At 43.5% G+C, this 26,571-nt stretch overlaps 1 protein-coding gene across 6 annotated transcripts; it reads right to left on the bottom strand.

Annotated features, from left to right (window-relative positions):
• Positions 1–42: 42 nt before the first annotated feature.
• On the bottom strand, positions 43–26,039 carry STMN4 (stathmin-like 4). Of its 6 annotated transcripts, none has more exons than XM_006884861.1 (5): positions 7,896–7,961; positions 6,434–6,529; positions 4,669–4,877; positions 2,952–3,143; positions 43–149 (listed from the first exon to the last, which is right to left on the bottom strand). In XM_006884861.1, the coding sequence occupies exons 1-5, from the start codon at positions 7,906–7,908 to the stop codon at positions 90–92; spliced, it is 570 nt and encodes a 189-aa protein (XP_006884923.1). In that variant the 5' UTR covers positions 7,909–7,961; the 3' UTR covers positions 43–89. The 6 variants fall into 6 exon arrangements, with proteins under 6 accessions (XP_006884923.1, XP_006884920.1, XP_006884922.1 ...); XM_006884858.1 differs by lacking the exon at positions 7,896–7,961 and adding an exon at positions 5,307–5,387 and having other exon boundaries at positions 90–149; positions 6,434–6,542; XM_006884863.1 differs by lacking the exons at positions 43–149; positions 7,896–7,961 and adding exons at positions 2,209–2,263; positions 25,989–26,039.
• Positions 26,040–26,571: the final 532 nt, after the last annotated feature.

Consider the following 26,571-nt stretch of genomic DNA (forward strand, 5'->3'; position numbering starts at 1 on the left):
TGGGAGAGCAGCCGGGCGGGGCTGCCTCGGGGACTGCGGAGCTGCGGCAGCTGTCCGTCTGTCCAGGAAACTTCTCGGGCCTCTGGGCTTTACCTGGAGGCCTCTTCCTTCAGCTCCTTGTTTTTCCGCACCTCTTCCGCGTGCTTGTCCTGGGGCGAAACAGAAGGGAAAGGGTGGGTCAGAGCAGAGAACCCGAAATGCAGGATGACTCACATCGCAAGTGGAGATCAGTGTCTGCAGAGATGCCAGGAGAAAGGGCCGAAGGTGGGTGAGGTCGGCTGGCGCAGCCCCAGAGGGCCTTGGCTCATTGACTTGGGTCTACCATCTCTAAGCAGACCCTCTCACCGATCATCGTGCCCTTCAGGGCCCACCAGCCTCTCCCTCCATCACCTGGCCTTTCTGGGTGGGTTTGGAGACGTATTGTTGCTTGATTGGTATAGGAAGCTGCTCAGGTACCTCGCGATATGGGAGCAGGTGGAGCAAATAGGCCTCACTGCAAACTCCCCATGCACTTTGATGGCAGATTTTATTTCATGTTCATCTCCTTAAAGAGTAGTTTTAACCTCCTTTGTGAATGATAAAGGCAGTGTTATAAAAAAAAATATCCTCTTTTGGATTAAAAAAATCCACTGCATCATAAAATCCCAGCGACTGAGTGGAGCTGTAACTTCAGAGGTCCACCAGCTGTGCGACCTTGAGTGATTCACCTCATCAATCAAACCTTATCATCCTGGTCTTTAAACAATTTCTGTGAGTTTCATGTTCACCCAAACGGCTTATTGAGATCGGCCTTACAGGCTTATTGAGATCGGCCTTACATTACTGCTTGTTGTGTGTACCTGGAGGGCTACGATGAGTCACAAACAACTTAGTGAGTTTATTTTGAATCTTTTAGACGGTGTACTCTTTGTGGAGAGAGGCCTTGCCTATTTTTAATCTTTGTGTCTCCTGTTTCCTATCATGGCTCAATAAATGTTATGTCTACTGGAGGCTGCCTTCACTGTATCCAAATAGTAAAAACTGGCCATTAGAATTCACCAGAGAAATGTGGGGAAACTCCTTTCCTGTGATTTACAGCCTAAAAAATGGCAATAAGAGACAATCAAAGACCCATTGAAACAATTCAGGTTCCTAAAATAATCTACCACCTTATCCCTGGGGAAGCCCTAGAATTTTATGACTCAAGAAAGTGCTCTATTTAGGGCAACAGTTCTCTTCCCGCCCCCACCCCGCCCATGGCTCAGGATGATCTAGGAATCTTGTTAAACTGTGGGTTCTCAGATAACAGCATTCAACGCCTTGAGTTAATAGGCCTGGAGTAAAGCCCATGTATCCCTACCTTTAAATTTTATACCAGGTGAGTCTAATTTAGATGGTCAGTAACCCACACTAACACAGAAGGCGTTGTTGAAGGTGTCCTTGGCCTGGTATGGGGCAAAACCAACATCACCTTGTTTTGCTCCCACATGACCTCCTGCTTTCATGAGGGTAACTAGGGACCAATGTCTCAGAGAAGTGATCCCCACTAAAATGTTTGCTTCTGACACTTTGCTTCTTTCTTTGAGTCTTAATTCACTATCAAAGTTATTCCTCCAGGATATAAGCCTTCACGATCACTCCAACCCTAAATCTACACCATTTCCAGATGAACTCCACGTGTAAATTTAAAAAAGAGTTTTAGACTTGGTTTCCTCGGCTTCACTGACAAAAAGTGCGTGGGACATTTGTGAATGGACTTCCAGAGAGAAGAATTGAAAGAATACCTAGACTGGGAACTAAAAAAGCTAAGTTCTAAGACCAACTCTGTTCTATATTAACTGTGTGACCCTGGAAAACCCATTTTACCTTTTTTGATATGATTTCCTCATCTGTCAAGTAAGAATGAATGTCAGATCTAGCCTCAATTATTTATTGTGAATTTTGCTTGGGAACCCATAACCCATCCCAAGTGCAGATTTCCCCCCTAAGAGTTAGCTCTAAATCATCCTTCAGATAATCAGGGTGATCTTTCATATAATGCTTGGTGGAGACACTGCAGCCCCTTGAAGGACAAGTATCAGAGAGGAGGGCCTGCCACACATTGGCCAGCTCCAGGGTCTAGATAACAATTGGGTCCCTTGTGAAGAAAGTCAAATCGTTCCAGTAGTTGTTGCCAAAGGCCTGAGACCGTAGGTGGATATACAGGAAGGATAGGGACCACGCTGCTCACCATGGGACGAGGCCACCGATCGGGTCCCGGGAGTCACCGCGCAGCAGGCGGCTCCTGGAAATAAAACACAGAGCTGGAGCCCTCCTAGGAGCTGCAGTATAAACTGGGACAGCCTCGAGAGTGAGGAAACAAGGCCAGTGTGTTCTCAACAAAACAACATGCAAGACCAACCCCAGTCTCTCACGTTTCGCTTGGTTAGGTGACACCATTTGGTTTATTGACAAAAGGCAGCATATTGGAAAGACCTGTGACTCATTAAGTCCATTTCAGGAGGATCGTAGAGAATCATGTTTCTTATTCAATGGGCAACTCAGCTCATCATCCCCTTGGCTTGGAGCCAGGAGCTCATGTCAGCATTTTTCATTAAATCAAATCAGTCCATTCAAGCATGAAACTAGGAATGTACCATGCTTGTCTATCCCTTCCTTCTTTTTTTTTTTTTTTTTTTAATTAGGCAAGTTTCTCTGGTGAATAAGAGGTATAATCTCCCTAAGAGAATAAGATGGTTTTAATTGTGTGATCATATAGAATCTATTCAAACAAATTTGAATACCAGGTTCATGTTTCTTGCCTATGACCTCCCAAATCATTTCCTGGAACTCTCTAAAGACCCAGTCTATTAAATACCTCTGTTCCTGCCTGAGACTGCTTCCTTCCTGAAATGGCATGAAGAGTCACGTGTATTTGCCGTGAAGGAAAGACAGAGCTCCAGGAGCCTCCTCTCTACTGTGGGACCACTTACCTTCTCTTGCAGACGTTCCAACATGGCGGCAAGGTGGGCCTCCCGGTTCTCCTTATTGGATTCCATCTTCTGGGCTAGTTTTTCCTTCGCCATCTTAATGAAGTTGTTGTTTTCCTCAATAGCTTTTTGGATCACTTCCCGCTCATGTTCTCGTTTTTCTGCCAGATGCTTCAAAAGTTCCGCTTCCTGGTACTGGAGAAGCACAAAGGAAGAAAGAGGTCCTTGAGGTGAGCATACTGGGCTGTATTTTAATCACCATGGCTTAAAGCTCCATGATTACAACATTTTCTCCTCCTTGAGCTTGGTTCCTGCCCCATAAGCCAAAAGCAAAGATACCTCCTAGATTCTCCCATTACCTTCCACATTCTAATATTTTTCAGACCATGGATTTCTTTTTCTCTTTATCTCACTCAACCATTCATTTAAAAATACTAAATAACTTTATTTAATGTGTTAGGTTGCTCTAGAAGTTTGGAAAACAAAGTAGGTATAAAGTGTATATATAAGTAACTTTAATCTAGATAGCATGGGATATGTGCCTTAAAATGCTATAGAGAAGATGTTTTCTCCTGAGGAAAAGCTTACACAGGATCAATAAGAAAAATCATAAGTCCTGCTGAAAACAAAGCCAAACTTGTTGCTGCCAAGTTGATTTTGACTCATGGTAACTCATGCATTATAAAGTATACCTGCTTCACTGGGTTTCTTGACCTAGGATCTTAACCAGATGGATGGACACAGTGACTGTAGCAATGGACTCAAGTGTGTCAGAGAAGATGAGGATGGCACAGGATAGGACAGGGTTCAAATCTCTTGTTCATAGGATCAGTATAATGTACTTGACTTGACAGCACCTAACAATGATTGCAGAAGCAGATTGCTGGATCTTTCTTCAAAGGTGCTATTGGGTGCGTTCAAACTGGCAGCCTTTAAGGTTAAATACATGACCGTTGAATCTGTTCCAATTATTAGCGACCCTCCGTCGCGTGTTTTGGTGACACACTATGCCACTAGCACCCTTATGGGAAGTCTCTTCCCATAAACATTTATAGCCTAGGAGACCTGATAGAGGGGCACCAACTCTGTGGCAGTGGGTTTAAACTAAAGGTTAGTAACTCATAGCCTGTTGCTATCTAGTTCATGTCTCAGAGGACATAGCACAATTGCCTCACAGGTTTCCAGGGCTATACATCTTTATGGGAGCAAACTGCCTCATCTTTCTTCCTCTGAGCAGCTGATGAGTTCCCGGCTGACCTTTCAGTTAGTAGTCCACTTGCTTGACCACTGTGCTCCCAAGGCTCCTCTTTTAGGTCGTCGGTCCAGCACAAGCCATTGAACCATCCAGCACCTGGAAGTACTGCTAAGGGGGCTTAAGGGCTATGAATTTCCAAACTATATCCTTCTCCTTGCCTACCTTGGTTAAGAAATTCTTCCCTTAATCATGTCTCCTTCTCCAATCTTTCATATCATTCAACATCTTATTCTTATCATTATATAAGTCATCTCTTAGAGTTATGTAGGATAATATCCTACCCAGATTTTAAACTGTAAACTCTTAGAGGAAGCCAAAACTTCCTTATGACTTCTTTATTTCCCTCATAGAAGGTGCCACTTGAAGACTGATTGATGGTGACTGAGCCCCAGCTCCTGGGCAGCACCTCTTTTCCAGCTCGCTCCCCATCATGCTTGAACAGGAGGAAGCAAGACCCATTCTTACCTTCCTCCGCTCCTCAGCTGCTTCGAGTTTTTTCTGGATCTCCTCCAGGGATGGGTCTCGCCGCCGAGGCAGGGAGGCGTTGAACTCAGGCACTCCATCAAAGGAAGGTGGCTTCAGGATGACTTCAAAGGACTGGCCTGAGGTGCATTTGTTCAGCTCAATGACTTCCATGTCCGAAATCACACACCAGTTCAGGTCCACTGTGTCTGCTGCAGAGGGCAGAAAAGGTGCTCATCAGCCCCGGGAATGGTATGTGGATACCCAGGAAGCTCGTACACCCTAAACATGGGAGATCTGGGAACCCCCAAGAAAAACCTAATGACCAGAGACCAGAGTCAGTCCTGAACATTGGTAGGTAAAGTCGCTGGGCCTCATGGGTCTGAGAGTGACAGAGTTCGTAACTACATAAGGCTTGAGGTTCCAAGAAGAGGTTATGTCATTTCTGAGAGCAGCTGCAGCAGCACGAGCTGCTTTGGCTTTGGCAAGCCTCCTCCTGTAGTTGAGCACTTGCTCACATTGTGATCTGTGGTGACAAACAGTGCTGGCTTTTATCCACCACCCACCACCCATCCACTCATTGTTTAACTACCACTCTGAACGCTCAGCCTGTTTATCTCTCTCCCCTTCGTTCCTCCTACCCTGCTCTCTTCTTTCTCTCCAGTCAGCACTGTCTTTCCGCTGGCTTTGATCTTTTCTCCTACACTGTCTCCCACACCAGCCTAAACAGAAAGAACAATCTCAGGTAATCAGAGCACTCTCATCTCTCATTTCCAGACCAAACCCATCATTTCTCATCAACTCACAGGAATTTAAGAAGGGAAACTATTTCCAAACTGGAGTTCCTGGGGGAGGGAAAAACGTAACAAGTTTGGCAGCTAACGGAAAAGTTGAACGTTTGTGTCTACCCAGAGGCACCTAGGAAGAAAGATCTGGGAAATATTCCCAAAATATCAGCCACTGTAAACTCCATGGAGCACAGATCCACTCTGACTCATTTGGGGTCACCATGACTCAGAATTTACCAGACAGCAACTGTTTTCTCTTTCTTTTGTTTTCAATTCCCTAGTTGGTTTTGATGAGATTATTGCCGTTTTGTGCTCCCTGAAAGACCACACCTTTCCGGTGGTTTGAATCCACCAGCCACTCCATCAGAGAAAGACGGTCAGCCTCTCACAGTGCTATTTCCAAGCCTTGACAAACCCAGTGGAGGGTCAGCTGTGAGTCAGTTCTAACTCGACAATGAGATGAGATGAGATGAGATGAGATGAGATGAGATGAGATGAGATGAGATGATGAGATGAGCTACTGTCTAGGGATTCTTCCTGTCACTCAGCATCACTCTCATGAAGCCTCCTTGAGCTCTCTTTCAGCATTCTATACCTTTCACTGGGAAAACTTGACTGCTGCAGAATCTAGGTATTTTCCCTTCCCTTCTCATCTAAGTGTTCCCTGGAGACAGAATCTCTGCGTGGCCTATCCTTGCATCCTCCACATTATTTGTTCAATGAACAAGCAGAAGTTAATCTAAGATCAAGAGCACTATGTGGAGGCTCTGACTCAGACCTTGAATTTGGCTGTCTAGTTCTTCCCTAAGCCACAGCCACACACCCTGCATTCAGATGCAATGATTTCATAGGATCTGGGAGAGAAAATGCAGCATGGGCAAAGTATCATTATGTTAGGGTCAAGGATACTGTGTGTGCTTATGAATACATCACACAGGAGCCCTTTCCCCTTCATTTTTCAAACTCTGGTCTTCACTTACCATCATATTTATAAGATGACTTGTTTAGGGGATCAGCCAAGAAACAGGAGCAGAACAAAGACACCAGGGGGAGCTCTTTCATCTTCTCCTTGTAGGCTGCAAAAAACATGCCAAATGTGAAGATGGTGAGTCCCTCCCAGGCTCAGAAACCAGCATCATGCAGATCTGAGATCCAGATAGACTGGACTCCTGGTGCCTCATAGGTGCCCAGACCACCCACAGACCATTCCTGGGCTAGGGATCCAGTTGTCCCCTTAACCCCCACTGTCTTGTTTAGATTTTCTGGTGTGATTCAGTCCTGGCCTGTTCACTTATTAAAACGCAAGCCTTCCAGAACACCCAGACGGCCTCATCTTTCCTCACAGTTCATCTCTTCTCACAATACCAAGAACAAAATGCCCTCAAGGAAAACCCCCAAGCACCATGCTCTCACCCCACCTTAACACCCTGGACTGAGCTTCCACACTTGCCCCAGGATATTCCATTTCTTGTGCTCCAGGCTGCAGGAAATCATCACTGCTTTTAATTCAAAGTATTTAGCAGTCCTGCCTAAAGGATAAAAGAGCTGTGGAATAGATGAGCAGCCTCACCTCGTTCCTCTGCCCTGGCCGCTCCCTGACTGGCAGTGGAAGACTCTGAGCCTTCTCTAATGGCATAACCCAGCAGAGTGATCAAAGCGGGAGAGGCTGAAGTCTCAAAGATTAGGGTAATGTCTCTACCACAATCTACCCTGTCTGTGTTTGGGAGCGTCTTGAAAAGCCAGAGGCTGCAAGTTAAGAGCTGATGGTTTGGTGTCCAGCCAGGACCCCTGCTCTGCCCTGCCCTGCCCTGCTCTGCCCTGCCCTGCCCTGCCCTGCCCTATCCTGCCCAGGACATTGCCCAGCCAGTTTTATGTGTTCTCTGCGTGATAAAGTGATTGAATCGTTTGGCTAATAACTGAAAGGTTAGCAGTTCAAATCCACCAATCACTCTATGAGGGGGAAAAGATCCAAAGGCTTCTTCTATAAAGATTTAAAGGTAACCTTATAAGACAGTTCTACTCTGTCCTAGAAGGTGGCTATGATTTGGAATTGAATAACAGCAGTGTGTGTGTGTGTGTGTGTGTGTGTGTGTTCCTGATCATCTTCTGTCCACTGTCAGTCACTGTGACATGTCCTGGCACCCTAGACTCACTCAACACTAAGCTTGCTCCCAGGACAGCACCTAACCATTCTCCCTCACTGTCTTTTACAACTTTGAAAACATATCTAACATATAAAACAATACATGTTTATTGTAAAAAGTCTTGAAAAACCACAGATGAGCAAAGAAAGAAAAACTCAGTTATAATCCCACCCACCATCTAGCAATAACTGTTTATAACTCTTTTTTTTTCCTTCTTGTGCTCACAAAAGTACATATAAGGATGTAAAGAGATACTCCATGCTTTGCTCTCTATCCCGGAAATAGATTTTGTACCTACCAGCTAGGGTCATGTTTTCTGAGATCTGGCGGTTGAATCTGGCAGAAAAGTCACACAGCAGGTCTGTGACCACCTCACCAAGTTGTGCTCACCTAAAAAAAAGACAATATTTTAATAATTAATAGGTTATTCCCTAAGGAAGGGTCTTTAAGCAACAAAGAGGACATCTCTCACTTCAAGGCCCACTCCAGACAGACTCACACAGTCCCAAACACTGATCCTCAAAAGAGCTCAGATATTTTTTTCTCATATTAACTCGTAAGGCCCCATTCATACTAGCTTCATAATTCATAAACTGTAAACACTAAAGAATAGTATCACAGTGCAGTTAGTACAAAGGTAGAAATCAGTCTACACAGGGGATCTTGGGAGGCAGAGAAGGGGTTCCACTCCCAGCGTGAGGACTACGGTTTTCATGGCACCTGAACTAAATCTCAGAGCTTCAGTGCAAATGAGGCATGAGGCTTCAGGGAAGGCATTCTGCCAGGGAACAGCACATGTGAGGGTGTGGAGGTAAGAAAATGTAGCGTTTGTGGGGATCTCAAAGAGAGTGATATGGGACCACATAGAATGAAGAGGAAAGGGACGAAGAATAAGGGAAAGGCAGGAGATAGAGTAGAACTTGGAGTCTGGGAGACAGTAGATGACAGGGCTCAGCTGAAGACCACCATCCTGGGAGTGAGGAATGGTCGTTGGTGAGTTTCATAACAAACATTTGGTTCTTGACCATTGTCAAAGTCTGTGAATCCTCAGAGTGCAATATGAATCTCGCTCGCTGCCAGTGCCCTGGGAGACATAATTTGAACCTCTTTCCTCCCACAATTAGGGTGTTTGCCATCTGGAGACCGATCTCCATGGGCTTGACTAGTGTGGAGTCCAATAGAGATCACATGGCCTTCACTAACTGATACTAGTCGCTTCATACGTCTCAAAGTCTTTTTCCCTGTTGTAATACTCAGAGTTGTACAAATTAAGTAAGAAAAACATGTATTCTGCATCAATAAGATGGGAGATGGCTTGATAAATGCTAGTTTTGTTAGCTTTTTCTATCAGCATAGTTAAAAAACCAAAACAAAATCTGTTGCCATGGGGTGGGTTCTGACTCATAGCAACCTTATAGGACGGAATAGAGCTGCCTTTAGATTTCCTAGACTGTAGGTTTTATGGGGAAAGACTGTCACATCTGTCTCCTGCAGAGCAGCTAGTCGGTTGAAATCACAAACCTTTCAGTTAGCAGTTGAGCATTTAACCACTGAACCACCAGGGCACCTATCAATGTAACTTCCTACCAGGTTGCTACTTCATAATCTTTACCTCTGGCTCTCTTTACCACAGACCTACAGGTCAAGTACAGCCATTCCCATTAAAAGACGGGTCCATGTGACTTGCTCAGAGTAGCACACAGCTGAGTGAGAAAGCCCCTGTTACCCAATCAGACTGAGTGGGCCTTAAAGGGCCCTTTTCCCTGTGACATCTCCTTGTTCTTCTGGTTTTTGTTTTTCAAAGCAGGGACCTCTGCCATGTCCCTTTCCTCGCAGAACAATGGACCTTCTCTATTTGGGAGTCAAGTTGGTCCTGACACCACCAGTTTGTCCCTGACTGAGAAGGGCAAGCCCTGGTGTCTGGATGTGACAGCCCTAATCATGAGACTCCGCTCATGAGCATCCACGGCCAAGACAGACTGATGGGCCTGCCGATAGGCACAAGTGAACAGGACTTCCAGGAAGGCAGCAGGTAAAGGAGGATGCTGTAAGAAATAGGGGAGCCCTGGTGGCCTGATGAGTAAAGGAGTTATTGCTGTCAACCTAAAAGCATGCAGTTTGAATCCCAAGTAAAAAGATGAGCCGTCTACTCCCATGTGATTTAAAACCTCTGAAAATTCACTAGAGTGTTGGTAAGTCAGTTCCAACTCAACAGCACATAATAACAACAACTAAGAAAGAAGGGAAACTTGGCTGAATTTTTCCTGTAAAAGCCAGTACTTGGACTCAGGGACCATGCCCCTCAGCCTGAACTGGGAATAAGACCTTTTACTCACAGAAAACTTTACAGACTGGAAACACACTACCAGGAAGAGTTTGTTCTGAAATTATAGACTGGAGTGGGAGTGCTTTTAAAGAGTTTTAGGGCCTTGTTTGTCTACTTTTACACCTCTAACACAGGCCACTTTTCTGGGCACATCCAAACTAGCTTCAATGTTTTGCATGTCCCAAGGGTCTACATACCAGCTTTAGCCCTAGAGGCAAGGGTCTTGCAAGCTCCTCACAGTGTTATGAAGTATGTTATATACTTGATGGTTCAAGTCATGTGGTCATAAGCAGCTGGATGTGACTGAAGTGAAGTTGGGGCCACCAGTCCCATCATGGGGCTGTCAGAGCAGGACAGTAAAGGGTACTATGACTCACAATTAGAGAAGATAGAACGATAGGAATTCAGGCAGGTTGACTAAACACTAAAAGATAGTAATAGTCAAGAGTTATCATGAGGCTATGAGTTCAGGCCCATGAGAGGGTCTATCAGGTATCATCAGAGCATCATGAGTCAAAATATAGTTTCAAGATAAACTTCAGGCCCTATTAGAGGACCCTCTTTTGTTCTCTGTTAAAATATTGAAGGAGTTTGTGCTTCATTCTCTATTTAGTAGGGAGTGGCTTCTACTTTTTAATGAGGGAAGAAGGTACTGGTGATGTTGCTGCTACTGATTATGATGATGATGATGGTAATGATGATAATGCAACCCCTTCTAGAGCACCTACCTCATGCTAGAAAAGTCACATACATTATCTCTAGTCATAAGTTTCTTTTGTAATAATAACATTATAGTGCTGTAGAGTTAAGTAAATTACCCCACATCACAAAGCTAGTACAGGGCAGAGCTGCGATTTGAATCCAGATGGAGTCCCTGGATGGTGGAAACAGTCAACACACTCAGTTGCTAACTGAAAAGTTTGAAATCCCAGCTTTTAAAGGGACATCTCAGAAGAAAGACAACACAATTTACTTTGGAAAAATCAGCCATTGAAAGCCCTATGGAATCAATCTGTCCGTGGATGCTTGGGCACTGTTTAGAAACTGAACGGTTTTTGAGAATACATTTAGATGAAAAGAGATTAGGAAGAAAGATCTGATGGTCTACTTTCAGAAATCAGCCAGTGAAAAATCGTATGGATCACAATGGTTCAGTCCCCAACTGACCATGACACAAGGCCAGAGAATGTTTAGCGAATTCTTTTGTGCATGAATTTGCTATGAGTTAGGGGCTGACTCTCAGCAGTTAGTAACAATAAACAATGCAAAAAAGATTCATTTCTCAAACAGCATCAGTTTGGGAATAAGATTAGGAAGGGGAGGCTGGAAACCAAGTCTAGGCACACAGTAATGGAGGCCTGCCCAGGCCCAGACGAGTTACACCTGGGACTTCCTGTATCATAACCAACATTTTCCCCATCTGTAACCTAATCTATATGTTTCTTTCAGGTCCAACATCTAAGAGACTGTGTATGGAAAAACAAAGAATCACACATTTTTGTCAAAAGCTTGCTTCAGTAGCATAATTGGTAAAAATGTGTGAGTTAGTGATAAACACTCAATGTAGAGATGTAGGCCATAAGGCGATGAAGATATAAAATGTGTATGATATTTTTTGGAGAAGAGATCACCATGGTCTAAATAATGACTCTTGACTAAAGAGGGGTTTCAAAGTGGAATGGTAGGGGAAGGGAGGGCATAACACCTGAACTCAAAATCAAACTCATTGCCATCTAGTTGGAATTTATAGCTGAAGGAATGGTAGAAAATCATCCAATTGGGTTTTCTGAGGCTTCTTGTGCAAATCACACAGGAGGAGATCGTCTATTGCCCTCCTAAGTATTGGCAATGAATTTGAACCACCGGCCAGAGAGGTGCCATGTTTGAGTTAGCAGCACAATGCCCTGTGGAATATATCACCAGGGTATTAAAAAATCACTTTTTTTGTATGAGTACTGACCCTTAGCACTTGCTGCAGAGGGTCAAGGACTGCAGCCTTCAATATAGACTGAGGCTCAATGTCAAGAAGACAAAGATTCTCACCACTGGACCAATTGGCAGCATCAGGATGGATGGTGAAGAGACTGAGATTGTTCACAGCTTTAGTTTACTTGGCTCCACAGTCAACACTCTTGGCACCAGTAGCCAGGAAATTAAAAGACATATTGCGATGGGAAAGTCGGCTGTTAGGGACCTCTCCAAAGTACTGAAAAGCAATGGTGTCTCTCTGGGGACTAAGATGCATCTGATACAGGCCATGGTCTTTGCTATCACTTGTTATGCATCAGAGAGTTGGACAATGACTAAGGAGAATAGAAGGAGAATTGATGACTTTGAGGTGTGGTGCTGGAGAGTATTGAGGGTACCATGAACTGACTGCTAGGAAAACAAACAGATTCATCCCGGAAAGGGTCAAACCGGGCTGCTCCTTGGAGGCAAGGATTCTGAGGCTCCGTCTAACATACTTTGGTCATGTTGTAAAGAGGGACCGGTCCTTGGAGAAGGACATCTTGCTTGGTAGGGTGGAGGGACAGTGCAGGAGGGGAAGGCCCTCTATGAGGTGGATTGATTCAGTGACTGAGATAATCGGGATGGGAGTATCAGAGACAGTGCAATTGGCAAAGAACAGAGCAGAGTTTAGGGCTGTTGTACATAGGATCGCTATGAGTTGCAAGCGACTCGACAGCACATAACAACAACAGTGACCCTATAGTCATGACTTATGGTGACCCTCCCTTGAGTTTCTAAGGTTGTAAATCTTTATGAGAGGAGATTGCCCCATCTTTCCCTCTCAGAGTGGCTCATGGATTTAAACTTCCATTCTTTCAGTTAGTAGCACAATATATAGGGGAATCTAAATGAAAAGATCGGAGGCCTCAGTTTCCACTAAAACATTTGAGATGGATAGGACCTTTAATGGCTAGTCAGTGTTTTTGCAAGTAACCACACTACCAAAGAATACTTGAGACCTTTTGATTATCGTTACACTAAAGATGGAGTCTTTGGGTGGTACAAAAGATTATAGAGCTGGGGAAATATGTTTGAATTTTTGAAAATTGTTTTCCAGCTATTGTCTTAGACCCCTTTGGAGCATGATTTCCAGCTGCCTTGACTTCAGACACATGAGTCACCCATTGATCAGCATCTTCTATATCATCAATAGCTGTGGGACCAGCATAAGAGAGAGCTGGCCATACTATAGAGAGACTGTGGTGAGGTGTAGCCTGATAGAGCCCTCAAGATGGAGCCAGAGTTAAAGGGTTTGCTTGCTGGATGATGGAAGGAAAAGCTGACTTGTGGCTGCTATGAGACAGAGCTTGCTGGATGATTGAAGAAACCAGAGACTCCTTGCACAGGAGGAATTAATTCTGAGGTAGAAGGACTTTTTGTGGCTTGAGTAGGGAGGTCTACTCCAAAACTCTCTGTAATGCAGTTTATAACAAGGAATGAGAGATCATCTTAACATTTGATGCCACAAGGCCATTCCCTGGGGGTTTTACTGACCTCTGAACGCCTACACAGCCACAGTGAACAAGCACATTACTTGTCATTGCAATGAATGCCCACATAATGCCATCAGGATGTGTCAAATCCCAGGTGAGCTATTTTTGAAGGATAAGAAGTTAATGCACTTCCAAGTGGTTTGACTAGAGTGGTCCCTGGCAAGGGTTTTAGAAAATAAATATAGAAACACTGGCACAGAATTAGGATAAGTATTTATGAGTGTGGAAGCAATGAATTCAGACTCAGGGTCCTCTGAACCACAAGCAGTAAAGAAAGGTGGTGCTTTAAATCTGTGCACTATTATCTGTCTTTTTAAAAGCTGATCACAGGCATATATCTACTTGATGAAAGCTGAATGAGCAACCTAAATGTTATGGTTTTTTGCATTTGGCTGAAATTATATCATCTCACCACAGTAATGCTGGTTATTACATGCTGATAGAGAGCAGTGCTGATGGCAGCCAGATGTCTTATTTTGTTTGGGAAAAGGCACCACATTATTCTTTTATGAATGTGACTTTAGTCCTTTCCTTAAGGTTTCTTGAATGTTCACTTCTGTTCCAAGCCCTCTACTAGGCCATGGATGTTTCTGATAGTAAAAAGGTGAATAGATCCCTTAGGTGGGAATTTGGAGACATGGAACCTTCTGAAGTTCTGCAGATGTTTTCCCATATTAACATGAATTTCTGTCATAAAGTAAGACAGAAAGGATAGCAATCAGACTGAGAAGGGGCTAGTGGAAATACTGAGAGAAATGGAAACACCAGATGTTGTTTGATTCTCTAACTTGGGAAACAAGTTTCATCAAAATGACACCATCCCCATGCCCCTTAGTTGGCTCCCAAAGTCTTCATGAGGAAGAGATCAAGAACAACTTTTGATGAGCATCCAATACGCTTCAGGAATGTGGCTTCAATTAGTTGTACTTCTAGGAAATGAAGAAGTCATCTCCTGTTGGCAAAAGCGAAATTCTAACCCTCAGCAGCTTAGGTCATGGTTTTCTCAGTCACCTGCTAGGCATTTGAGAGCTAGACAATGAATAAGGATGACAGAAAAAGAATTTACGCCTCTGAGTTATGGTGCTGGAGAAGAGTATTGAATATCCCATGGACTGCCAAAAGAACAAACAAATTTGTCTTAGATAAAGTACAATCAAAATGCTCTTAAGAGGCAAAAATGATGAGGCTCCATCTCTCATGCTTTGGACATGTTGCTAGGAGAGGATACTTGTTAGCAATGGACGTCATGCTTGGAAATACGGGGAGTCAACAAATTAAGTGAAGATCCCCAATGAGATTGACACAGTTACTGTAGCAAAGGGCTCAAGTATGTGAGAGATACCGAGAATGGCACAGGGTAGGGCAGGGTTCAGGTCTGTTGTTTACAGGGTCCCTATGAGTCATCCTCAACTTCAAAGCACTTAACAAAAATAACAGCTTCGTATAGTTTTGTGTGTTGTGTTGCAAAGCTGATGCTGGCTGGTTAGCTAGAGATGGAAATTAAGGCTGGACTATAAACAACAACAACAAAAAATCAAATAGAGTGCCAATGAGTCAATTCCAGCACATGGTGACCCTCCCTTAAGTTTCCAAAGCTACACATTTTTATAGACACATACGGCTTCATCTTTTTCAGTGCAGCAACTTGTGGATTCAAACTATTGACCTTTTGGTTAGTAGTACTACACTATAGACTACACTCACCAAGTTATGACAAGAAATCTGGAGGACAACCACTTGGCCAACTGACTGGAAGAGATCTATATTTGTTCCCATTCCAAAGAAAGGTGACCCAACAGAGTATGGAAATTATGGATAATAATAATTATGGATAATAATGTGATATCACATGCAAGCAAGATTCTGCTGAAAATTTCCCAAAAACGACTGGAACAACACATCAGCAAAGAATTTCCAGAAGTGCAGACTGGGTTTAGAAGGGGTCATGGTACTAGGGATATTGTAGCTTATGTTATATGGATCTTGGCTGAAAGCAGGAAGTATGAGAGAAGTGTCTATCTGTGTTTCATTGATGATGCAAAGGTGTTTGACTGTGTGGATCACAACAAACTGCTGACACTGAGAAATATGAGAATCCCAGAACACTTGATTGTGTTAATGTGAAACCTATACTTGGACCAGGAGGCAGTCGTCAAAACAAAGCAAGGAAACACTGCATGGTTCAAAATTGGGAAGAGTGTACACTAGGGATGTGTCCTATCTCCATACCTTTTCAACCTATATGCAGAACAGATTACCCAGGAGGCTGGGCTGTATGAGAAAAAGTGTGGCGTCAAGATTGGTGGGAGATTTATCAACAATCTGCGTTATGCGGATGACACAACCCTGCTTGCTGAAACTGAAGAGGACCTGAAGCGCCTGCTGCAGAGTGTCAAGGACTGCAGCCTCCAATATGGACTGAGGCTCAAAGTCAAGACAAAGATTCTCACCACTGGACCAATTGGCAGCATCAGGATGGATGGTGAAGAGATTGAGATTGTTCACAGCTTTAGTTTGCCTGGCTCCACGGTCAACACTCTTGGCACCAGCAGCCAGGAAATTAAAAGACGTATTGCAATGGGAAAGTGTGCATTTACCTCTCTAAAGTACTGAAGTGCAACGGTGTCAGTCTGGAGATGCCTGATACAGGCCATGGTCTTTGCAATCACTTATTATGCATCAGAGAGTTGGACAATGACTAGGGAGGATAGAAGGAGAATTGATGCCTTTGAGCTGCGGTGCTGGAGAAGAGTATTGAATATACCATGGACTGCTAAGAAAACAAACAGGTTCATCCTAGAGAGGGTTAAACCAGGCTGCTCCTTGGAAGCAAAGATTCTGAAGCTTCGTCTGACATACTTTTGACATGTTGCAAGGAGGGACCAGTCCTTGGAGAAGGACGTCATGATTGGGAGGGTAGAGGGACAGACCAGGAGAGGAAGACCCTCTATGAGGTGGATTGATTGAAATGCGTGTGTCAGAGACAGTGAGATTGGCACAGGATAGAGCAGGACTGTTGTACATAGGGTTACTATGAGCCGCAGGAGGCTCAATGGCACATAACAACAACATAGACCACACAAAGTAATCTACAGTGATGGGACTTCTTGGCCCATTTTTATATTTCAATTCAATATAAACAGAAGAATGAGTATTGTCAGAAGTGACGTTCAGAGAACAGGCTTATTCAGGGTTGTGTTGGTAGCACGTGAGGCAATGACCCAGGGTATCATGGGCTGGCAGAAACAACAAGTTGTTGTGTTATTTGCCATTCAGTCAGAATAAACTCATAGCTGACCCTCCAGTGGGTGTTCAGAAGCAGTTAATTGCACAGGAGGAGACTGCCCATCCCTCTCCCATGGAGCAGCTGCTGGTTTTGAAGCATGTGCCTTTGAGATTGCAGCACAGCTTCTTACCACTAGGCCACCAGAGCTCCCTGAAGCAAAAGTTACTGAAGCCAAATATTTGTGGCGGTATCTGCATACAAAGCAAACTATTGTAACCATACCTCTAATAACAACAACAATAATAATAACACTAATTATGACTATCTTGCAGAGGGTGAAACCAAGTTTCCCCTTGGAGGCTAGGATTTTAAAGCTTCTTCTCACATACTTTGGGCATGTGGTCAGGAGAGACCAGTCTTTAGAGAAGGACATCATGCTTAGAAGGGGGGAGGAACGAGAAGGGGGGAGGAACAGTGCAGGAGAGGAAGACCCCAGATGAGATGGATTGATAGAGTAACAGTAGCAGTGGAGGTTGGTGTGTTGGAGTCAGTGAGACTGGCTCAGGACAGGGCAGGTTCAGAGCTGCTGTACATAGGGTCACTAGGGGTCACAGGCGACTCAACTGCACAAAGCAACAACAACACCACAACTATTTTAAGATTCCTTCCTTTGATGATACAAAAGGTTAAGCACTCAACTACTAGTTGAAAGGTAGGTAGTTCAAATCCATCCTGAAGCACCTTAGGAGACAGGCCTGATAATCTTTTTCTAAAAGGTCTCAATCTTGAAAACCCTGCTACAAGTAGTTCTACCTTCATAACCTGAGGTCACCATGACTCAAAGGCAACCAGCAACAACAATATTTGTAATGTTTACCCAACACTTAAGTGCATCCATTTTCTTTTAAATAAAGTGTTTCAATCACAAACATTAACATTATTTTTCCTAATCTATGTGAAAGAGAAAATAAACCCCTGTAATCTCATTATTTTAATATTACTAGAATTTCCCTCTAGTTTTGAATTTTATTTTGTTTTTCTATGTTATTTCTATATAGTTATAATCAGAGCCCATATATTTATCATTTTGACCCTCCTAAATCCGATGACTGGAGAGAGGATGAAAGGCATTCAAGCGTCGAGGACTCTCCTTCATAGGGTCGCTATGAGTTGCCTGCGACTCGACGGTGCTTAACAACAACAACAACAAATCCTATGAAGTGGATATTATTATACCTATTTTATAGATGTATAAAATAGATGATTTTACTATAGATGATTTTATTATTCCTATTTTATAGATTTGATTTTATTTTATCAACTCCTAAGTGACTTGATTTGCTCACAGGCATACAAGTAGAAAGTAATAGAGATGGAATTTGGTCCAGTGTACTCTTAAATGCATGCTTAATACTTGGGTTACTTCCAAGTCCAAGGCAACCCTAAATATACATAAGATCAATGCCTGTCTATGGTGTGTGGTTTCATGGTGCACAATCTCCCATGACCCAAATCTGTCTCCACGTGACAGCCTGAGTGTTTAAAACTCTCACCCTGAAGCTTTAATTTAGGTCAAGTATTGCCTTCGAAAGGCCCTGCTAAAGCGTACAAACATGACTTCTCAAGTGTAACCAATTAAATCATGTTCCCATCAGTAGTGAACAAGTAATCGAGCTTGTCGACATTCCCAGAGGGCCAGATTCTTTGCTTGTTCTGCAATTACACTGGAGGGCTCACCCAGAGCTCCAGTATTTCCATTCCCATCCCTTTGTAGAGGAGAAGACAGAGACTCTATTGGCTGCAGTGCCTTGCTCAGGACTAAGCAGTAACAGTCAAGCCAAGAGGCCAGTCTATATGGGTTACACTACCAGGATTCTTCTTTCTTTCAGTGCTGTTACTGTTTCCTTTGTTCTCTCTTTTTCCCAATCTTCTGGAGGTTTTGTAATTCTTTAAAAAATATTTAAGTTATAACTATATCTATCACATTTTCTCTACACTAAGTATGTATAATCTCTCATCTGGCAAAAGAAGTTCAGTGCATAGTTTTTATTCTTTTTTGAAATGATTTTGTGGTAAATATATGTTGTTGTGTTCTGTTGAGTCAGTGAGTCCATTTTGACTCACAAAGACTGTATGAAACAGAGAAGACCCACCTCACCGAGTTGCTCAGGCTGCAACATTTAAGGAAAGAGCCCTGGTGGAACGGTGGTTTAAGCACCCAACTGCTAACTAAAAGGTTGCTGTGTGCCGCACCCTCATCCATTGCTGACGGGAAGGCAAAATGATGCAGCCACTGTAGAGTGGAGCTGAGGGTTCCTCAAAAGGCTGCCACACACAGAACTATCATGTGATTCTCTAATCTCAGGCATCTACCCAAAAGAAGTGAAAGCTGGGATGCAAGCAAAAACCTGGACACCAGAGTTCTTTGCAGCATTTTTCATAATAACCAAAAGGCAAAGACAGCCTAAATATCCAGCTGCAGCTATAAAGCAGATAGCAAAGGTGGGGGGAGGGGGGAATATGTACACACACACACACTCATTGTCATCAAATAAGAAACAACTTTTAACTGACCCTCCAACAGGTTTTTTGAGGCTGTAAATTACAGGAGAGAAGATTGCCTATCTTTCTCACATGAAGCAGTTGGTGGATTTGAACTACTGCCATGAACTTGGGAGCCCTACACCTTAGCCATTAGGCTACCAGAGACAAACAGATAGATAGAAAGATTAATATTACTCCATAATACAGCCGGCTAGGAGGGTGGCACAGCTGGCGCCTCCATGGCGGCTCCTCTTGGTGGCAGTCAGGCAAGTGAAGTTTCTGGGGTCTTTTGTGTTGTGTGTTACTGTCCTTTTTGGCTTTCTAAGCTGCATGGGCAGCCCTGACCCTTAGAGTAAGGGTAAGGTATGGGTAGGGTCGAGCTTGCGGAGCCTGCTCCAGACCCTCGCTTAAAATCCTATCCAGCAGTCTGCCTAGCAGACAGAAAGCCATGCTCCCAAGCCAAAGGTGGGTGACTCTACTCCACAGCCCTCAGGCCTGCCTTTAATTGTTTTTGGTGAAACATTCTTCTCGGTTATGTAACCCTGTTCTGTCCACTTGCTGTACAGAGGTAACTCGTGGTTGCTGTGAAGCCAAACACTATGACACTGATGAGTCAAATGCGAAAATGGTTACCCATAGTGGACAGTGTTTGGTGAAACTCCCCAATTAAAACCAGCTTGGAAGCAGGAGTGGCATCCACTTCCACAATAGGTTGCCTCTGGGAACCCTATGAACCTGGAGAAAGGATGAAAGTTATATAGGAGGTGTCTAGGACTTTTGTTCATAGGGTCACTATGAGTCTCCTGCAACTCGACGGCACTTAACAACAGCAACAATACAAATACTAATCCATAAAGAAAGATGAAGTTCTGATGCATGCTACAATGTGAGTAAAACCTTGCTGTCAAATAAGTCAGTAAACAAAACAACTAGGTGTTATCTCACTTACATGAAATAGGGAAATGTGGAGAGGCTAAGGCTTATTAGTGGTTAACACAGGTGGGAGGGAGAAGGAAAGGGAGTCATTACTGGGAGTTTCAGTTAATAATAGTGGACTAATGCAGAAAATAAGATAGTGATATGGTTTGCACAAGATGATGAACATAATCAATGTCACTTTTCTATTAAGGCAAATATTGTTGAACTGTCAAAAGTCCTGACTCTGTGTGTGTGTGTGCACGCTTGTGTGTGTGTAGACAGATATATTGGTGGTGTAATGGTTAAGCACTCAATTGCTATCTAAAATGTTAGTGGTTCAAACCCACACCACTTCAAAGAAGAAATGACCTGGCAATCAGCTTCTGTAAATGAGACCAGAATACCAAATACCATGCCACTAAGTCCATCCTGCCTGCTGGTAACTGTGTAAGACTGAGTGGAATTAATTGCCTATGGAGTTTACAAAGCTGTAAATCTTTATGGAAGCAGATGGCCACAACTTTCTTCCAAGGAGTAACTGGTGAATCTTAATTTCTAAACTTTCTTTCAGTTAGAGAGCTCTGGAGACCTACTGGTAAGGACTTTTGCTGTCAGCTCAAAGGTTTGCAGTTCAAATACCCTAAGTGCTTTATAAGACAAAGATGGACAATCTCCTGCCATGTGGTTAACTGCCTCTGAAAACCCAGTGGAAAGTAAACTATGAGTCAGTCTCTGTTTCACGGTACACAATAACAACCTTTTAATTAGCAGTTGAGTGCTTAAACCATCATTCTACCAGGGCTCCTTCCTTAAATGTTACAGCCTGGGAAACTCTATGAGGTGGGTCCTTTCTGTTTCCTAGAGTCTTTGTGAGTCAAAATGGACTCATTGACTCCATAGAACACAACATATACTTACCACAAAATCATTTCAAAAAAGAATAAAAACTACTACAATCCCAGAGGTACACGGTTCTAATCCACCAGATGCTCTGCTGGAAAAGGAGGGGCAATCTCCTCCTGCACCAGTCAGATCTGATTTGACGGTACACACACACACACAAAAATAATAAAATAAAATAAAAATAAAAATCTAAATAAAATAAAAGAATAAAAACTATGCACTGAACTTCTTTTTTCAGATGAGAGATTATACTTACTTTTACTTCCTCTCATGCTCACTTAAAACCTTCTGATTTTGTCAAAGTGATCTGGATTTTCAGGTTTGAATTCATATTATTGATTTTTTTTTCATACATTATTGATTCAACAAATATTTACTGAGAGCCTGCTGTATGCTCTGGGCTGGATACTAAGAACACGGGGAAGACCAGAACAGACATTTTTAGCTGCACGATATTTGCATTTGGCTGTTTAAATATGCTAACTCTAATTAGACCATAACTCTAAATTCTAATGTTTTCTTTACCCACAAACATTATTTATACCATATCTTTTTGTGCACTGAGTTTTTTCGATGAATAATTCTTTTTGTTAACCAGCGCACTTCTCAGAGTGATTTCCCCCCCCCCCCATTTATTTCAGAACGGGTTTATTCTATGCCTGTAGACTCTTTACATAACTGGGTTCTCAAAAGCAGGGCAGAGGACAAGCATCCCTGTCCCAGGACCAGTCGGCAAATTGTGATTATGCTGTGGGTTGGGCAGAGCCGCTGGACACGGGCTGCTCCAGCTCCAACTGCTCCCATTTCCTCAGCCTGACCTTTCCTCCCTCCTTGGTCTGCTTTCGGGCCATCATTACTCACTCACTGCCGTCAAGTGTGAACTGACTCATAGCTGAACTTCTAGTAGCTTTTCAAAGGCTATAAATCACATGGGAAGAGACCACCCATTTTTCTCTCAAAGAGCACCTACTGGATTCAAACCACCTGCCTGTGCATTGATAGTGCAACTCCTTACCCACTAAACCACCATAGCTCCCTTTTATGGGCATGTTGTTGTTGTGTGCCGTTGAGCTGACCCTCCAGTGAGTTTTTAGAGGCAGTAAATCGCACAGGATGAGGCTGCCCGTCCTCCTCCTGTGGAGCAGCTGGTGGATTCAAACTGCATGCCTTTGAGATTGCAGCACAGATTCTTACCCCTAGGCTAGCAGAGACACCCACATTATTCTTTTCACTCACTATAACCACTGGATCTTGCATCCTACAACTTGAGCTCAGCTCCTTTCTCTAGATTTGCTCTGGTTATAAGTCAGGCTGATCCTCCCAAGCCCCAGCTCAGGCCTCTGTTCATTTGTTTCCGACGGCCCACTTCTGACGCCAGGACCCCAAGGGACTGAGCACACAGCTACTATTTGTAATTTATGAGAAAGATCAGTGACCTTTGGTAGGGGACAAAGGTAAGTGTTATAGTGGGATGAATGTTGCCTAGATGTGTCTGTCTTTCTGTCTTCCTAATAAAACTAGAAATGAGGCCGGGGCGGGGGTAGGGGGGTGGGGGGAATCCCCAGGTTTTTAAAAAATTGGAAATGGCAGGATCACATACATACACACACAACCACTCCTCAAAGAAAAATGAAAAAGGTATTCATTGTACAGACTATCACATCTCCAAATATCTCAAATCATAATGTATAAACAAATCTAATTATTATGCATAATGCATATTATAATGTATAAGATTTTTAAAACTTGCTTTTAAAAAGGCATTATAAAAGTTAGATTTTACAGGTTATATAATTTTTTTCCAAAATTCCTATCCTCTACAACTTGTCCCATTTCTCCTTATACATAACTTCAAAGTTTCTGGGATCCTATGGTTTCAAATGACAGTGTCTAGGTAAACTGGAAAAACTATGAAGATGTCATAAGGGACTTGGAAAGAAAAGCTTAGGAGTTCTGAAAAATTAGGGCTTTCTTTGTTTATGATCTTGATTCTTAAATATTCAGTTATTTAGAATTAAGAAGACAAAAGATTGAAAATTTTCTAATTTTTTTTTATATGGGTTTTCTTTTTCTCTTGTATCTGCTTTGCACTTTCTCCTCCCCTGTTCCACTGTCTTCCTTCTTGGATCCCAGTGTATCAATCTTTGTGGTTCTGTCTTAATGTTCATCAATCAGTGCACTTCCTTCCTATAGGCCAATGTGGTTAAAATGGCCTAGTCAGATGAGAGAAAGCAGCCAGCCTCCCTCAGCCCTTGGATTTCCTATCTTGAACTAAAATGGAATTTGCATAATAAGCACCACCCCTACAATTATGCAAGACGTTCCCCGACTAACAGTGCTGTCTGTTCAACAATCTAGCCAGGATGCACTTATATGATAGTCCTGTAGGACAAAAATAATGTCTTTAAAGATACATAGCTTTCTTTTTAAAAAAACTATTGTCAGCTGTTGCTAAGTGAAATTCAACACATGACGGCCCCGCCCCCATTGAGGAGAGCTGCTGCACAAGGTTTTATAGGCTGTGATCTTCATGGGTAAAGATCACCAGGTTTCTCCTGCTGTGAAGCTAACCACAGGGTGGGTTCAAACCAGCAACTTTCAGATTAGCAGACATGCACTTAACCATTGTACTAAACACTAAGGGCCCATTTTATAGAATTCTAAAACAAACCCAAGTGCTGCCACCAAGTCTAACAGCCCTATAGGACAGAGTAAAAACTGCCCCATATGATTTGCAAGGTTGTAAGTCTTTACAAGAGCAGGCTGCCACATCCTTCTTCCATAGAGTAGCTGGTGGGTTCTGGTTGTCGCCATTCAGTTAACAGCCTAGCACTTAACCATATATGCACCACAGGGGCTCCTTTTAAAAATTCCACTCAGGCTTAAATTCTATCTTTTGGGTTCTTACTTTGTTCTTAGTTCTCCTAGTCCATTCTTCTAAGAGTTTTCCATAGACTTTGTAGTCTTGGAGTCAGAAGAGAGAAAGGTCACTGACCTCAATATTTCTCCAACTCCTTCGACTTGTAATATTTTTATAATGAGAAATACATTACTAAAAAGGATACAGGTGGTACAGTGGTTGAGGGCTTGCCTGCCAACCAAAAGATTGATAGTTTGAACCCACCAGTTGCTCTGATGGAGAAAGCTGAGCCAGCCTGCTTCTGCAATTGTTTCCACCTTAGAAATCCAACTGGTGGTCAGTCTTTGTCTTATACTATTGTTTTAAGTCAAAACTCAACTCAAGAATGATGAAAAGTGCTCTGAATTATTTTTTTTTCTGTTCTATTTTATCCTCATTTTTAAGAATCACCAGTTACAACCCACAAAATTGATTCACAATTTAACACTGGGTCCCCTCCAACAAATTAGAAAAGCACCAATACAGCCCAGTCTCCAACAAAAACTAAAAATCTGCTCTATATCCTCCCTTCCAGGTGGTCATCCAATTTCTTCTTGAATGCTTTTAGTGATGAGCAACTCACTACCTGCAGGGCAGCATGCTAAGGAAAGGGCCGATCTACTAATTAAAGATCTTTACTGACTCCATGTGTATCCCATGTATGGCTGGGCTGTACTTTGGAACCCCAAGAACACTAGAACCAGCTCAGAGAGACTCAGCATCTGGTGACGACAAAGTGGGCTTCGAAAAGGAATAAAAGCACAGTTCCTAGCAGAAAGATCAGGGTTGGGGTAGGATGAGCTGAAGAGAAGGGTGGCTGATCAGCTCTATAAGAGATTTAAAAGGCTTGTCAGGAGACTTCATCTCACTTGTGTGGCAGTTGCAGATTCAACCTGCCACCCTCTGCCTCGCCCAGCACTCTGATTATCTCCTCATCTGACTGATGATCTCATTCCCCTGGCACCCTAACTCCCAGCCGGTGGGAGACGTTTCCTCCTTCTCCAGAGAGCCTCAGTCTACCATTGAGGTAAATTTCCCCATATTCCATATTCCCTCTCAACTTCTCCCACCACCCTTCAGGACTCCAGCAGGTCACCTCTGGCCATTCCAACCTAGTATTACCCTGGAGGAGGGACTCCTTTGGGAAATGTGAGGGCCCCTGTTTGGACTATGGTTAGAAGGGCAGCTCAAATATTTCTGCATCCCTGGAGTCCTGGAGACCCGCCCTTTTTCAGGACAATGAGACTTCTCCACACCTGATTTTTGTCTTCCTGGAGAAATATAACAAAGACAGCATCACTTTGTGAGGACAGAGATGGCCACTGGACATCAAATCACTTAGTCCCAAGGGTGGGGAAATGTCAATGCCTAAGTGTCTGGTGAGAGTGGTGGGCTGAGCCACAGGCAGGGACAGGGCGTGGCAGTTCTGTGTTCCCCCAGTTTTCAGCTTGAGCACCAGCCAGCCCTGCCCCAGGTAACATCAGTTTGACCTCAGAGGGAGGTGGAGCAGGGAGAAAGTGGTGATCTCATTGTATCCTCAGAGCCACGAGGGGGGAAAAGTAATTCCGAGCAGAGATAAAGAGGAAAGAAAAGACATGAGAAAAATGGCAAAGGGAGGCAAGGACAGCTTAGGCTGAGGAAGAAAAATGTAAATGCCAGGGCAACATACAGCTTAAAAAGCGTCTAGGGGTCAGAGTCAGCTCCAGGAGAAGCCAGACTCTGAATAAAACCTTTCCCCTTCAACTATAAAACATTTTTATGCAGAAATAACTTACAATGGACATTTGACCCAAAAGAAACCCAGCAGTTTCCACCCATCCTCAGTGTTCTGAGCTCTGGAATAAAATTAACGTCTGCAGGCTACCCTTGCTCCTCTGTTAAATGCCATTCTTTTTGCCTCATCCTATTTTTCCCAAGATTTGACAAAGTTTCACTGATTGAGTGAAACCAAGAGCAATACAACAGATACACTCAGTGTCTTAGACTCCTGCTTCCCTGCTCTGCTGCTACCTTTATCTCTTTCTTTTTTTTAAAAAAAAAAAAGCCTCAATTTTCATCCCTCCTCTACTTACCTGCAGTCCAGTTAGAAGCGAGCTGCTCTCTTCCTCACTCTCTCAATTAGTGGTACCCTGGGCTTCTCTCAACATCAGCACCACTGCTGGGCTCTCACCATGACATCATCTCCAAGCTCTGTGATTGGCCAGCAGTGGGTTGCTTGGCAATTGGACAGTCTCCTCTGGCGGAGCAGGGCCTGAGTAACTCTTCATAGGCCAGGGAGTGGAGAGATGATGTCAGACAAAGAACCTGCTTTTTATGCAGCTTGTGAAGCCGGGGAGCCAGAGTGAGGTTGAAGATAGGGCAAGGGGAATGGTACAGAGAAGGTGGGGTTGAGGGTACGGCTTGTAAGCTGGTGTCAGTGGCTGCCCAAGGCACCTGGAAAGAGGGAATGATGAATGATTTTGAGAATATTTAGCTTTTTCAATTCTGGGGGTGAGAGAGTATGGAATCTAGAGAAGGACTAAGAAAGAACAGATGAACCCTAAAAATAGCTTATGGGAGGGCTTGGCGCCTAGTTTCCAGCTCTGTCAGAAAGACTGGGGTGGGGGGGGGTGTGAGCACTGAGTCAGAAGGCGAGGAGGGGCTGCAGAAAAGCCA

This window comes from Elephantulus edwardii, unplaced genomic scaffold (assembly GCF_000299155.1).
Source record: "Elephantulus edwardii isolate Elephantulus edwardi_28Jun2011 unplaced genomic scaffold, EleEdw1.0 scaffold00038, whole genome shotgun sequence".
NCBI lineage: Eukaryota > Metazoa > Chordata > Mammalia > Macroscelidea > Macroscelididae > Elephantulus > Elephantulus edwardii.